General features: G+C 46.7%; 1 protein-coding gene across 3 annotated transcripts in view; it reads right to left on the bottom strand.

Moving 5' to 3' along the window:
* Nucleotides 1-14,171, bottom strand: part of pde4a (phosphodiesterase 4A, cAMP-specific) — a 41,139-nt gene that overhangs the window by 10,015 nt on the left and 16,953 nt on the right. Inside the window, exons 1-6 of one of the 3 annotated variants that reach the window (XM_062408008.1) lie at nucleotides 9,240-10,160; nucleotides 7,471-7,656; nucleotides 7,030-7,066; nucleotides 6,790-6,860; nucleotides 5,961-6,010; nucleotides 3,573-3,685 (exon numbers count right to left, since the gene is read on the bottom strand). In XM_062408008.1, the coding sequence (XP_062263992.1) occupies nucleotides 3,573-3,685; nucleotides 5,961-6,010; nucleotides 6,790-6,860; nucleotides 7,030-7,066; nucleotides 7,471-7,656; nucleotides 9,240-9,433 (651 nt within the window). In that variant the 5' untranslated portion in view covers nucleotides 9,434-10,160. Of the gene's footprint in view, nucleotides 1-862; nucleotides 2,444-3,572; nucleotides 3,686-5,960; nucleotides 6,011-6,789; nucleotides 6,861-7,029; nucleotides 7,067-7,470; nucleotides 7,657-9,239; nucleotides 10,161-14,171 lie in introns of those variants that run through there. The other 2 variants (XM_062408007.1, XM_062408009.1) reach the window with 2 other exon arrangements.

Genomic DNA, 14,171 nt, shown 5'->3' with positions numbered 1-14,171 from the left:
GGCTAAAATGTGACCTACTCAACTATAACTTCCACAATATGATTCAGATTGAAAAAAGACAAGTAAAAGGACAAAGGTAAAAGATAGAGATGAAACATTGTTTTGGTAACACAACGGATATAAATCTGACATAGCTAAAAATACTCTTATGTTCTCACACCTAAAGTAAACTGGAACATAAAGAAACAGCCCCTCAGTCCTGAGACAATAAGCATGTCCTCACACTACACACTCTGCCTCCTTAAGCCTGTATTGAGGCCAGCCTCCGGGTAGCAGGAGAAAGATAGAGGGATGTGGGACGCAGGTGTGGAGGACGGAAACGGACATTATGTGACACTGCAATGTACCTGCAGTAAAGACGGCTGGACTAAACATCAGAGTCCCACAGCTGTTTCTTAGACTGTAAGCAGCTTGGTGTGTATGAGTTTGGAAGGAGGAACACTGAGATTAACATTGTTTTTGTTTACAGTGCTGCTGTAATATAGAAGCACTGAGCAGAGTTAATAAACTCTTGTACTGCTACCACAGCTCCCTGTTCCTGCGTTTCATGTATAAATTCTGTAAACAAACACGCTCACAAATATTCTGCTCTACAGTTTCTCACAAATCCACTGTCTGACACACAACACCATCCGTCCCCACATCAAATCAGTGTCTAATGAAGTGAACTCCAAAGGCAACATCTTCTGAGACCCTCCCTTAAAAACATTCAAACGGACACTATCACTGTTGGATTAATGAAAAGACAGGTAAGAAAAGTAGTTAGTTTATCAGTTGTTTGCACATGTAGCGTCCACAGTTTATTATCCAAGATGGCCACTGCCAGGCCTTGTTTGCCCTCTGCAAGCTCTCCGAGCCCTACCTGGTCCCACCAGCCGATGAGCCAGGGCCTGGAGCAGGTCTCACAGAACAGGTCCACTAAGGGCGTCCTGCGCTCTGCTGCTGTCCCACCCCCCTCCAGAACCCCTCCAGCCGCTGCACCAAGGTCCAGCTCTGCCCGAGCCCTCCCCTCCAGGGGGCTGTAGCTGGAGGAGCGGGGCAGCCTGTAGCCCCCTGGTACAGGCGAGGGGCAGGATGATGGCGTAGGGTCAATGGCCTCCACCACACCCATGTTTAGGGTAGTAGGGGGTTTGGGCCGATGGCACAGGCAGGAGGTGCGGTAGTGGAGCGGGGTGGGGTTGCAGGTGCCCCAGTGGCATGAGGGTGTTGTCCGGGTGTGTGTGGAGAGGCCACAGCCAGTCAAGCCGGGACACTCCAGAGTGACGGCTGCCCCGAAGAGGGGGCGAAGGAACAGGGGAAGGGGGTGAGGGTAGGGGCTGCTGGTGCAGACTGTCCTTGCCTACATGCAGCACCCCAAAGCCGGCCACCCAGTCAGTCCACAGTCAGGCTCCAGCCTCAGTGTGGTCCAAAAATGAGGGTCCCCCTGATGGGCAGACCAGGAGCCCCCTGGATCCGGCTGCTTTGGAGACTACATCTCATCCCATTTGCTGAGCAGACTGACCCAAATCTACAGTCACTGCAGGGTAGAGGTGGATGGGAGCCGAAAAAGGGAAGATGCAGGGAAACAGTGGGGGAGAGGGAGCGAGGGACCGTCTGAAGGGCACAGAGAGGAGCCAATGGAGGGGAGGAGAGGGAATGTGAGAGAGATGTAAACGAATGAATGATGCTGTGAGAACTGTGCTGCTTGACAAACAGTAATAAAAGATTCAAATGATGTAGGTGAGAGGACTGAGGAGAGGGTGATGGCAGAGCATAAAGAGGAATGGGGTATCTACAGATGGAGGTGAGGGGAGTTTGGATGGCAGCAGGAACATCGGGGAAGGGAAAAATAGGGAAGTAAATGATGAGAGCAGGAGGAAAACAAGGATGGAAAGGATGAGAGAGGAAGAGAGAGAGAAAGAGACAGAGAGGGGTGCTGGCAGGCCTGTAGCAGACGGTCAGGCTGAAGAATCACACCAGAGCTGTGGTCTGGAAAAACACGCTCCCTCACCCTGCGTCGACTGCCCCTCCCCCACGGTACGGATCCAGAGGCCCGGCCCAGTCCTACCCGTGCATCAACCCTGTCTGTGCCGCCTCTCACCGATCTCAGCAACACTCAATCAGTCCATAGTTTGTCGGGCTGCGTCCTGATAGCTCTGTAGCCCATTGACCTGCTCCAAGTCAATCCATGCCTCAGCTGGCCAAAATGCCAGAGGTCTAATCCTGCCGCTTTAGGCTGCCGTTCCTCCTCCAATGCTCTGCCTCTTGCGCCATTTCCCTGGATGCTGTAGACAGCTCTCGCAAGCTAATCAGGCAGTGTGGCTGCAGGCGCGTGCGTGTGTGTGTGTCTGTGCTTGCCTCCGCTCCGAGCCCGAGTGCGCATGTGCGACTAGACAGCATGTACGTCTGTCGGAAAGATGTGTGTGAGCGAGGGTGTGAGTGAGAGTGAGAGACTGAGTGGGAATATTCATGTGTGTACCTCCATGTTGGCACAGTGCGTAGGATTCCGGCAGCCTAGCTGTGGCTGCTAAAAGGCAGTGACATATTCACAGAGACTCTGTTTACCCCAGGAGACTTCTCTTTGCACATTGTATGTCCACACACATAAAAGCACCCGGACACAAACGATGTCCTCAAAGCTTTCCACTGTCATATGTTCCACAGTGCTGTCATCATAAGCCTGATTATAAGAATAACACCATTAATAAACAGTGGAGTGCAATATGGGAAGGATGTCGAGAATGAAGGTATACAGCGCTGTGCCTTTAAAACTCAGCACTATTAAAGGAGCATTGCCTCTATGTCATTGGTTGTTGCCCAAACTACATAGCTCGTGGTCAGAGTGGCAAGCCAATGACTAAACGGGAAGGGCAGACCCTGCTGCTGTTCGATAGCAACCAAGGTTACAGCAGAGACATCAGCATCAGGACCAGTCCCCCCTCCCTCTCATGTCTTCCCCACCCACAGACCATCCCTGTCCCTCCCCCCCTCTCTCTCTCTCCTTTCCCAATGCCTCCACAAATACTGTACAAATGCATACGGAGCTTGCCCATGTGCGCACACACACACACACACACAGGCATGGAGATGTGTTGTGATAAAGAATGCATCAAAATCCAACCTCTATGCGCGTCATTGCCATTACGACCACAAGCGCTTAACCTCTGCAACCAATAATATTTGTCAATTTAGTTTACCAAGATGGTTTTTACCACATATGGGGTACAGCCGACATTAATTATTTACCAATGCAATTACTACCACAAGGCTGAAACTAAACCCAGGAAACATTCTCTCAACACCTGCTGCTGCTAATGCACAACCCAGCACGTGATGACTTCAAGAGCAGATAGATTTTTTTTTTTTGCTCCACCTCCATATGGTGGAGCTGTGTATTCGCCACTGAGTGTCTTCTTAAACAGGAAGTTAGCAATTGCATTTTTTATGCAAAGCTGCAGCCCATTGAAATCCTTTCTCATGACGTGGTGAAATATTGAAATGAAATATTTAGACGTTCATGGTGAAAGTCGGTTCATCTGAGACCATGTTGAGTTAACACTGAGGTGGAGATGTGCGTGTGGGCAGGTTTGCACCTTGTTGGAGGCCATCTCGCTGACGGAGCGGTGGGTCTGAACGGTCTCCAGCTGGTCCAGACACCAGTCCAGCTCCTCCAGAGTCTCCCGAGCCATCTGCTGGTATGTCTCCTCTGGGAAGGACACACACAATATACAGCATATAAAAACCAGCAGGAGAGGAAGAGCATAACAGTGGCACAGAACAGTGACCACATGATAAAATATGATATGTGGGTGTACAGCTCAGTAAATCGACACAAACTGAATTTACAATTTAAGAGTTGAGTTTCCACTGTTGTGTAAAACAGTGAATGCGTTTTGAAATTGTCTTTTGGGGAAAATGTGCCTCAGCTAATGATTAAAACATTGAAGGGGCAAATCCACCAACAAAACTGAAACATGCGACATGTTACCTCTAACTTATAATCAGGCAAATAGTGCAAACTTTTTTGTTTATTTTTAAGCTAGATAGCTTTAACTGTAAAACTGATTGATAATAAAAAAATACTTAATCTGATTGGCTGACTGATTGAGTGACTGGTGACCAGGCCTATCACCGGTCTCATTGTGGCACATGTGACGCTCTATGGCTGTAAACACAACTGAAAGTCACGCTATGTTTGGATACATCTATGGAAGACCAGCCACATATTTACAGTCGTTACAACAGGAGGTTTCTGAACGGTAAGTTACACCGTCCTCATGTTTGTTCAAGTTTTAGCAGGACAGTCGGCCAATGTAGGAGTCACGTCCCGAGTTACAGTACGGAGTTTCAATACGAAGAAACATAGACTTTACTCCATAATGAGCACACCGACACGGCACGTAAAAAATTAAGTGTAACCGCTGGTCTCGAACAGCTACGTTCTTAGGAGGAATGTGCATGGAGGTTTTTTTGTCGTGGTTAGCCTTTGGGAGCTTACAAGGTGCTAGCTAAGCAACAAGTCTGCTTGGTGTCGCATTCGGTGTGGATGGGTGGTGTTGGTGGAGGTGACTGGGACCGGCTGGGTGGGGCTGAGAGAGGAGTCCGATCCCATAAGACTCATAAGGGGGAGGAAGTACGAAACAAGTCTTTTCCATAACATATTTCTTAGAATTGTATGAGTGAAACAGCCTGCGAAGTCACTTGTGGGTCCCTACTGACCCCTTCAAGTCATTACGGACAATAAAACGCCAGGAAATTTATTTGACACAATATGGGCCCTTTAATATTTCTGATGCTACAACAGTGGGTTTGAGAGCACACTACCATGTGCCTATTTTTGTGAGTTAAACAAAAATATAGCACAATTCAAAACATATCAGTTATCACACTAAAATGTATTTACATATTTTAATATAAGACCAATCTAAAGATTGTTTTTAAATCTGAAATAATGAAAATCAGCAATTGTATTTAAAGTTTACATTTTTATGATCAGAAAACATTGATTGTGCCTCATTTGTGTGTTTGGTTAAAACACAACAAAAATATTGTCAGTTAAAGAGATAGTTCACCTTAGAATTCAAATGTACTCGTTATTTACACACCACTATGCCCATTGAGGGGTGGTTGAAGTGTTTGAGTCCACAAAACACTTTTGGAGTCTCTCTGGGGTAAACAGCATAGCAGCCAAATGGGATACAATTGAAGTAAATGGTGACCAATTCTTCAAACGTATAAAAACAACAGATAAAATGGCTCCATGCTGCTCCTCTGGTGTCGTCTAAGTGCCTGTAAGCCCTGACATTCAAATTCAACTCGAAATGTGTCGTTTACACCGTGTTTTAAGCCTAAACATCCGGTCTGATCCATGTACGGCTAAATAATAATGTAAATGACACCATTTTGAGTTGAATCTGAGTGTTAGGGCTTCTGAACACTTGGATGACACCTCAGGAGAAGTATGGAGGCATGTTCTGATCTTATGTCTTGTTTTTATATGTTTGAAGAAGCGGTCACCTTTTAATTGTATTAGATTTGGCTGCAACACTGTTTACCCCTAAACTCCTGAAACTCAAACACTTCATTCACCCCTCCTTCGACATAGTGATGAGTAGATAATGACTGAATTTGAATTGTGGGGTGCACTAACCCTGTAAGGTATTTTCTCTCACTTTCTCTCATAAATTAATTTATTGGCAAATAAAATGCTATTTACTAAGTTTATTCTCTTCTTCAAATATATATCTATTTATTATAGCTTAAGCAACATACTTTTTTATGCCTACCCATTCTCCTATAATGTAAGTGACTTGTTTAGTGAAACAATTCTCTGACCACATGATGTTCTTTCATGCTCTGCAGTAGTTTTCTCTGCTCATGATGCGTTTGGGGAGCGTGGGAGCCTCTGAATGTCCTTAAATCTGTGAGAGGGGACTGTGGGACTGTTTGGACCCAGAGTTTTTAATTAGCTGACAACTTACCAGAGAGTGTAGCTTGGGGAACAGTGGGTTGGCTTGTCACTGGTGACCTCCTGTGGACAAACATCTCGTTACATTAGGAGGAGAATAACACACTGCTGCCCCCTGCTGGGGTTCAACACACAGTCAGCCTCACAGGATGAGGCAACAAAAGGCTTGGCTCACGGAGAGGAGATAGAAATATGTTCATGTCAGTTACGCATTTTCAAGAGAGAGACAGACGAGTGAATGTCGTTGAAAACTGGACAACAATGTAATGTGTTACTTTCTTAATTTCCTGAGAGAAATTATCCTATTTCACTTCAAATATTGAAGTATCCAAAAATAGTCATGGACAAAGCCTGAGCTGTGCTCACCTCTTAAATAACCGTCGTATTCTATAATTGTGTAGTGAAGGAGGCATTTTCAGCGCACAACACCATATAATTATAGATGCTGTTAATTCAGTGGTGCATTGCTTTATTTAGCATATTGACGTGGAGCTAAAAGCCTGCCAACTCCAGCTCCTACTGTCTACTGCATTACAAAGGAAAATCATTTTTTGTGTTATTGACCGGCTGCGTTGACTGAGTATAGAGTCTGGGACATGCATCTGAGGCACGGAGCTTTCTGCACTCAGTCCTCCGCCAGCCGGAGTCGGAGAGACGCCACATATTGTAGATCATATTTTCCCTCAGCACGGTCTGATTACGATAAACTGGTTAATCATGGTGGCAAAAGTGTTCCCCCACGGGAGCTAGAGAGACATCAGTAAAACACACACCGCAAACAAAGCCGGCAGTCGTGACGAGTGTGAGTGGGGGGAAGGGGTGTTCGACAGCATGATACTGACTTGTTAGTGGGTGTTGTGACATTGGCGAGGATGGTGAAGTTGCTTCTTACAGTTCGTAGGCTGGCCAACACCTGGGGGATGGATGGACAGCGTAGGAGGGAAAGAGGGGGGGGGGGGGGGGGGAGAGGGAGGGGGGGGGGTGGTGGGGTGAGGGTGGAACAAGTTCACTGCACTTATTAGCCACTTTTTCTAATAATTTGACAGCGGATGGACTCGTCAGAAAAGGCGTGCAGAACATACCTGAGCGAAAGGGGTGACGATCATGTCTTCGGCGTGCCTGCAGGACACATTTGTAAAAAAAAGGGAAAAGAGTGGGAAGTGGGATTAATGTGAGCGGTCTGGGCAGCTGAGGTGCTTGATATTAGTGTTTATATGAGAAGCTGTGTCTGCGAGCTGGGTGTTTACGAAGACCTATGTGGATCCAAACAGAGAAATCATCCTGAAACACAGGAATGGAGGGTTTGGAGTAGTTTGGACTTTGCATAAGACAAACCAGGAAACGGAGCACAACAGTTAATCATGATTTCATGAGCATGTAACTTGCATAATTACAATCAAAGGCACCGCTGCGTTGATTTGGATAATGTCTGTGTGTGAAAATGTGTGTGTGTCTGAGTGAGAGGCAAAAAAAAAACAAGTCTCTGCCGCGTGATTGATCCAGGACGATGGCTGCGTGCTTACCCCTCACTGTTGACGGAGGAGTTGCGCGACATGGTTTTGGGGGACGTGTCATAGTCGGAGTCCGAGCGGTACAGGAAGGACTCCCTGCGCTGACTCTGGGGGAAGGAAGGATGGAGCACCACCCCAGGACTCGCCTGCGAATCCATGGGACTGCGACCCGGCGAAGGACCATTCTCCGAATCGAAGCTGAAGGGTTAGAGAAGACAGGGAGGCAGTCAGGTGCATGTCTTTTACGCTCTTGTCTGATGGTGACACCAAAATGTGTCACGAAACCAAACCAAACCACCCAAACACAGGCCGCTTCTGAGAGAGGAAGTTGAAGAGAGAAATGTGTGACAGACGGCGCAGCACTAAACCCATACAGCTGCAACCCTGCAGTGCTGTTGGATTTGCAGACTGCCACCGAGGTGCCTTGGGAATCACACTGTACTAATTAGTCATATTTTGGAGCAAATTAAGTGAACAAAATGAACCGCATCATCCCCGGCTTCTCTTCGAGCCAAAACTGTCTGAGTAAGAGTAATCGAGTGGTTCGATTTACAAAACATCCTCCTATTGGACACCAGAAAGTATTGAGGTGTATTTTTTTAACATCAGGAAACGAAGGAAAAGAGTCAAGGGGGATATTGGCATCCAAACAGTGGCGGTGATTAAGGCCCAGTGTTTTCGGACATTTGCTGTGCTGTGAATCGATGTGTTGCCTTTTCAAACGCAGCATCAGTCCGCTCAGCATCTGTCCTCGCAGCATCGGACCGGCACATGCCTGATTAACATTAAATCCAAAACACAAGGCAGAAAGTAATCTGCCAGATCCAAAGTCAAGCTTAACCCAAAGGAGACGCGGCAACACGCTTCTCGAGTTACACTCGAACCCTTTTAACCAGCACCTGCAGTCATGGAAGCCTTAATCCTCCAGCAAGCCCTGGATTCAAAACAACCTCACACTATCTTTTTCTGAGATTAAATAACGATATCTCAGCAAGGAAATGAAGTCTCTATTGATTAAAAAGGGTTTGGTATCAGAGACAAAAATGTCTTTTGCACTTTTTGCATTGACAGGACAAACGCCAATTTATCAGAAACCATTGGGGAAATTGAAAAACTGCTCGAAAATGTTTCTGGGTTTGCTAATATGAAGATATTCAAATGCAATCGTCACCTTCCTGCCGCAGTCAAATGTTTGGACGACAGGAGCAGATAGAGAAGCACATTGCGGTGTCGCTGCAGCATCTATTTTTAATGTAGTATAACTTTTATCTCCGCAGCACCTCCCCGCTCCTCCTAGACATTACTTGCCAGCATGCGTATGAGCGGCTTTCACTTCATCTTCTCAAATTAAGTGTGAAGAGTGATATTTTTAGAATTTACTTCCAAATTGGCCAATTAGGAGCCACTCCTCTCCCCCCGGAAGGCTGAATGTGACTGTATGGCGACAGATCACATTATCATTAAACAAGTTTCTTCAGTCATGGAAAAAAAACAAACGTCTGCCAGGGGGGACCTCTGCAAGCTGCACACTCTAATCCTTGTTTTTAATTTATTATATTTTTTTTCCTGACAACTTTGAGAGTGATTCTGAGACCTGAGTCTTGTGAAGGCAGCACGCCAAATTCTCACCCATCAAGTGTCATAGCAGCATGTGCAGGGATCATATTCTTCTCCAGGGAGTAATATTACCATCACGTTATAAACACACAATGAATATAAAATGGCAGGTTAGTGAGGAGCAGGCTAAATTACAGATCAGTGGCTTGGATGCAGAACTGTACCTGCAAACACAGAACGAGGAGCGGCTGTGCTCCTGAATACTTCGGTTCAGTTTCATACGCCGAAACAGAGCAGAGCCACCGTGTCCACGAGGCTGATCGACCGGGGACAGGGGCGAGGTGAGAGAGGGCGCAGGTTCCGGACCCTCAGGACTCTCCCACAACCTCATCTGTCGTGTCAGCTTTCTCTGACTCATCGCCGCCCGCTCTGGCCCTGCCGGAGCCGACCAGTGAAAGAAAACTCCCTCAGCCTCCCCTTGATATCGGCAGTCTCTGCTCAGTTCGACCGCCGCCTCTCCCACGCAGTCCCCCCCCTCACATACTTTTTAGTGCGTCCACTCACGTCTGAGGCAGAGGCAAGCACAGCACCTGCTGTACGTGCTGCAACCTGTCCTCAAACCAGGGCAGGATCTAATAACAAGGCCCCTGATCCTCCCTTTAGTCCCGCACTCCCACGTGTCTCATGCCAGAGGAGTCAAAGTGCATCAACATGCATATCCAGCGCTGTGATCCTCAGGCCCTGGGTGCTTAAGCTCCAGTCTCCCTCTTCTCACATCCTCAGTTTGTTCTCTGGATTTATGCAGGTCTCCTTAATCCTTGCCCGTCTGTTCCTCAGCACTGAGAGCCTCACAAGGAACTCTTCCGATAGTTTATTCCACCGCCGAGTTGCACTGCTGCCGCTGAGAGCAGCCGGCTCAGAGGAGGCCTGCCATGACCTCTGCTAATTTGCTAAATAACTTGCATTGTGCCCTTCATGTCGTATCGGTTACTTTTGTCCTTTCCTCTTGCCCTCCCCACTTCCCCAAATGCAAGCATGTGCTCGCCTTATCTCACTGCTCGCAGTTCCTCTGCAGCAACAGGAAGGCTGATCAGTAAAACCAACACAGACACACAGAGTCCGCGTGAGGGGGATTTGAAGAGACGATAGAGAACGACCCAGAAAGAGGAGGAGAAAAAGAAGAGAGAGAAAAAGAAGAGAGTGAAAAAGAAGGGAGAAAAAAAAATCAGGCCTGGAGAAAACGGCTTGACTCATGGCCCTGTGTAAATGTTTACATGTTCTGGGAAAGAGTGCGAGAGGTTTACGCCCAAAATATTTTGTATTTTGACACCAACAGCCTTGCTCACCAGCAGAACTCTCCTTGGCCTTTCGATGTGAGCAGACACGCAGCTACTTTAATATTCTCCACGAGCAACAATTAGACCATGAAACAAGCTTTCAAACAAGGTGCCTTAGGTCAACCACAACCAATTCCGTGATGACAATGTTAGACAGAATCCAAGCTGGACTCTCCTCTTCTTCTTAGTACACTTACATGGCTGCATTTCGAATACACACAGCATCTCTAAATAAATAAATATTTTACTGCAGTGTCGATAATAGAAAAAAAACTATATTGGAGATATCGAACCCCTGCAGGCGTCAGGTTTACTGGCGCTAATGTTGTTGAGATGTTATTTATTACTCTGATAAGAGGGGGTATTGATTCATAGCTTGGTTAAATACTCATTAACCCTGAATGTACCAAAACGGCATCTGGAAACGAGGCTGTGTGCAAGTGTGAAGAGGGAAGGAAACAAGTGGTGAAGAAGTTCTCTTGCACAAACTCATCTGTTGCAAAGATGAGTTTGTGCAATTTGGCGCCAATTCACACAAAAATCCGGATCTACTGAATTTAGATGTGGTTTCAGAAGGGCACTGTTGGGGCTTGAGATATGCTTCTAGTTTTGTCAAATGTAATTAAAATGTTTTTTGAAGAAAAAGGGAAAACACTTTCCTGTTTTAAATGTTTTTTAAATGATAGCTAAGAGCCAAAGCAAATATTATTCCAGTGTTTCAGATATTTTTTTTGGAGTAATGATTTAAAATTTGACCTTTCGGTGTCAGAGAAATAAATGATATATTACAGCAAAGTCACAAGCTGCAGATTTTTGAGAGAACGAATTGTGCGAGGGGAAAAGTCACACTAAACACATCTTGTTTCTGGTAGCAGGAATAACCTTTCGTCAGTGTTTGGAATACAGATTGGACCTTTGATATCGTGCTCGTGTGTGTGTGTTGTCTGTTTGACAACCCTCATTTGTGTGTTTATTCGCGAGTAGACACAAACACAAGAGGTATGCACAGTTTGAGTGTGCGCTCTGCACCAACCAAATGAGAGCACAAATGAGTCGACTTATGGATAGTATCTGTTTTTCCTTCAGCCTTTTTCCTGCAAGAGCAGCTGGGGGAAAAAAGTTAAAGACAAAAAAAATAAATAAAAAAATAGCAACCAGAAACCTGCTGCATGAATTCAATGTTCCACCTTTCAGCAAGCAGCTTAAAGCCTGAGCTGCGAAGAACACAGTGAAGATAAGATGCCCTGTCAAGTTGTTTCCTCCTCCCCTCCCGCCTTCCACATTCAGCTGCCTCCCCCTTTTTTCCCTTCCCATCTTTTCCTGGTAGCGAGTAGCTGTCGTTTGTTTATGGCGCACCGGGGACGGATGGTGGAGCTCATCTTGGAAAGTCACTTATGAAAAGGCCTCACAGTGCATTTTCAAAGAACAGACGTTGGGAAAATGTGGAGAATTCTGATTCACACGACAGTTACTATTGTGATCTCAGGAGAGCTAATGAAGAGACAGGTATTCGGCTGCCTATTAAATACGGAGTCCCAGCTCAATAAAAGCTGGTGAAGCCTGTGAAAGTGACTCATGCACACGCAGACACCAACATACGCACAAAGTTAATGTTTAACATGCCTGTGTCCATCACCCTCTCTCCCTACAACACACACAGGAACACACACACACACACACACACAAACAGATGAGCAATAATCATGAAGCTCTTTTTATCACTCAGATACCATAAAAAGAAAACCTACATGTACACACACACCTACACACAGTGTACCAAGGGGGATGAGAAGTCGAGCTGTGGGCAGCTCTCTCGGTCTCATGACGTGAAAGCGGTGTCCCTGGAGTGAACCACTGCGGACAATGACATGATGATCAAAGGTTTCAGAACTACGGGGATTCATGCCAGCTGAGTGACTCCTTGTTATGGACGACAACAAACCATCTCAGCCAGGATGCAGAGGAGCACATTGAAGCCGCCGTCTCTCGTGTAACAACCTGACCTGCCTCCCTCTGTTAACTCACTGAGATGCTCTGTCACGTACATCAGGGACAAACCCAGGCTAGTGAGGGTCTGTGTGAGGCAACGTCCATCCAAAAATCTCTGTGCACACAAACCTTTTGGCTCCTTGTTAGTTTGAATCCCCGTCCATACTAATGCGCCTGGAAACACGCATCACCTGGCTGCTCATGTCCAGCCAAGTTTTGAAACTGCAATGGAGCGTACAGCTTTTCCAAACTTCAGATTTCTTACACTTTATCGTGTGGATGGCACATATGTGTAGCAGCAGTCCTGGATTTCAAATAAAATACGTGGTAATGTGGATTTCAATGGAAAGGCAAAAGTTCCCTGAAAAACAAGTAAGCCGCAAACATGATTTTGCAGAGGCACCATCGCTGCATCCCGGCAAGAAGAATGATTGTTTAAAGAAAAAATGACAAACAAGCGAGAGTGTTTTTTCCCCCCTCTGTGGCAGAAGGATAATGGGTGCAGCCAGACCATTCTCAAGCGCTGACACGAAGCTGTATGCGCGACTACGGACATGTTGACAACAATACTGTGATTCATTTTGCATGAGAGATGTGGTCACTGATTCGGAAAATGTAGAGCTCATTTATCGCATGTGCATTAGCTGTGTAACAGCAAGCTGAATGGTACTCAGCTTGAGTAAACCCATGCACAGGTATTGCTCGACTACGACACTGGTTATTAAATTAACGCTGTGCATGTCTCATCTTGGAGAAAATCCTTGTGTTGCGGAATAAGCCCGGGGAAATTGGACTGTTCGGCGGCGGCGGTTGATTGGCTCTCCTCCTGGCACACATTTCTGCAACAAAAGAGAGAGCCTGATTCTCAAGTCATTAATAAAGGAGGCTTCAAAGGGCTTCAGAGTCAGCGCTGCGATTAGTTTAATTAAACCTATAAGTCTGTATGAGAGTGTAGAAGAGATTGGAACACATCCCCATCATTGACAGTCTCTTTGCCATCGATTATTCATTAACAGCCGTCACAACGAAGACCCCGGCCGAGGAAGGCTGCTGCCACAGCCGCGTTTTCCCTCGGGTCGGTGTCAGCTTCCCTTTCCCCCCATCACACTGTGCGCTGCTGTAAAGCTTCTCAGAGGGGAGAAGGCCAACACTCAATCATTTAAGCCACCTTAAAAAAAGAGAAAAGAGAGAGAGACTCCAGTCAAGCCCCCGCTACCCCATCCCATTTTCTTCATTCTCCTCAGTTCACTAAGTTAATGATTAACCTCCCAGTGTCCATCATCCACTCTCCCTGTGTACGACAAACACACGCACATGGGCCGCACTCTCAGCATCGGTGGAGAATGAGGAGTTATTTCCTGCCCCCGCTTCCTCCTCTGCCAAGCAACCACAGATGCTTATTTCCACGTTCAAGCCCCCAGCCCCACTATACTCCCCTCCACCCACCCATGAGCTGTGCCTCACCCAGGCATTTAGCACCTGGCTGATTGCTACCAGTGTGGGGGTGGCATTGAGGGGAGAGAGGAGTGGGGGACTTGCAAATTGGGAGAGGGTGCTACTTTTATAGGGCTGACCGTGTAATCACAGCTGTACTCTATTGCTGCGGTTGAATCATCGAGCACAGGGGTATTTATTATGGAGCACTCTCAGGCTGGGGCACGCTGGTAGGGCAACATGCCCGTCTCTGACACATCTCAAATGACATGTCCAGAGAAGGCTTGCCATCTCCGCTTGCCTCGGCTCGTCGTTTGTCAGGCAATCACAAGTGAGGGAGAGGGAGAGAGACAGAGGCACGCTCGAGCCTGCTTCCATTTTTATGTCGACATTTAC

Source organism: Platichthys flesus, chromosome 16, assembly GCF_949316205.1.
Source record: "Platichthys flesus chromosome 16, fPlaFle2.1, whole genome shotgun sequence".
In the NCBI taxonomy this organism is placed as follows: domain Eukaryota; kingdom Metazoa; phylum Chordata; class Actinopteri; order Pleuronectiformes; family Pleuronectidae; genus Platichthys; species Platichthys flesus.
Note: the sequence above shows the minus strand (reverse complement) of the source record. Positions and strands in the feature narration are given on the sequence as shown.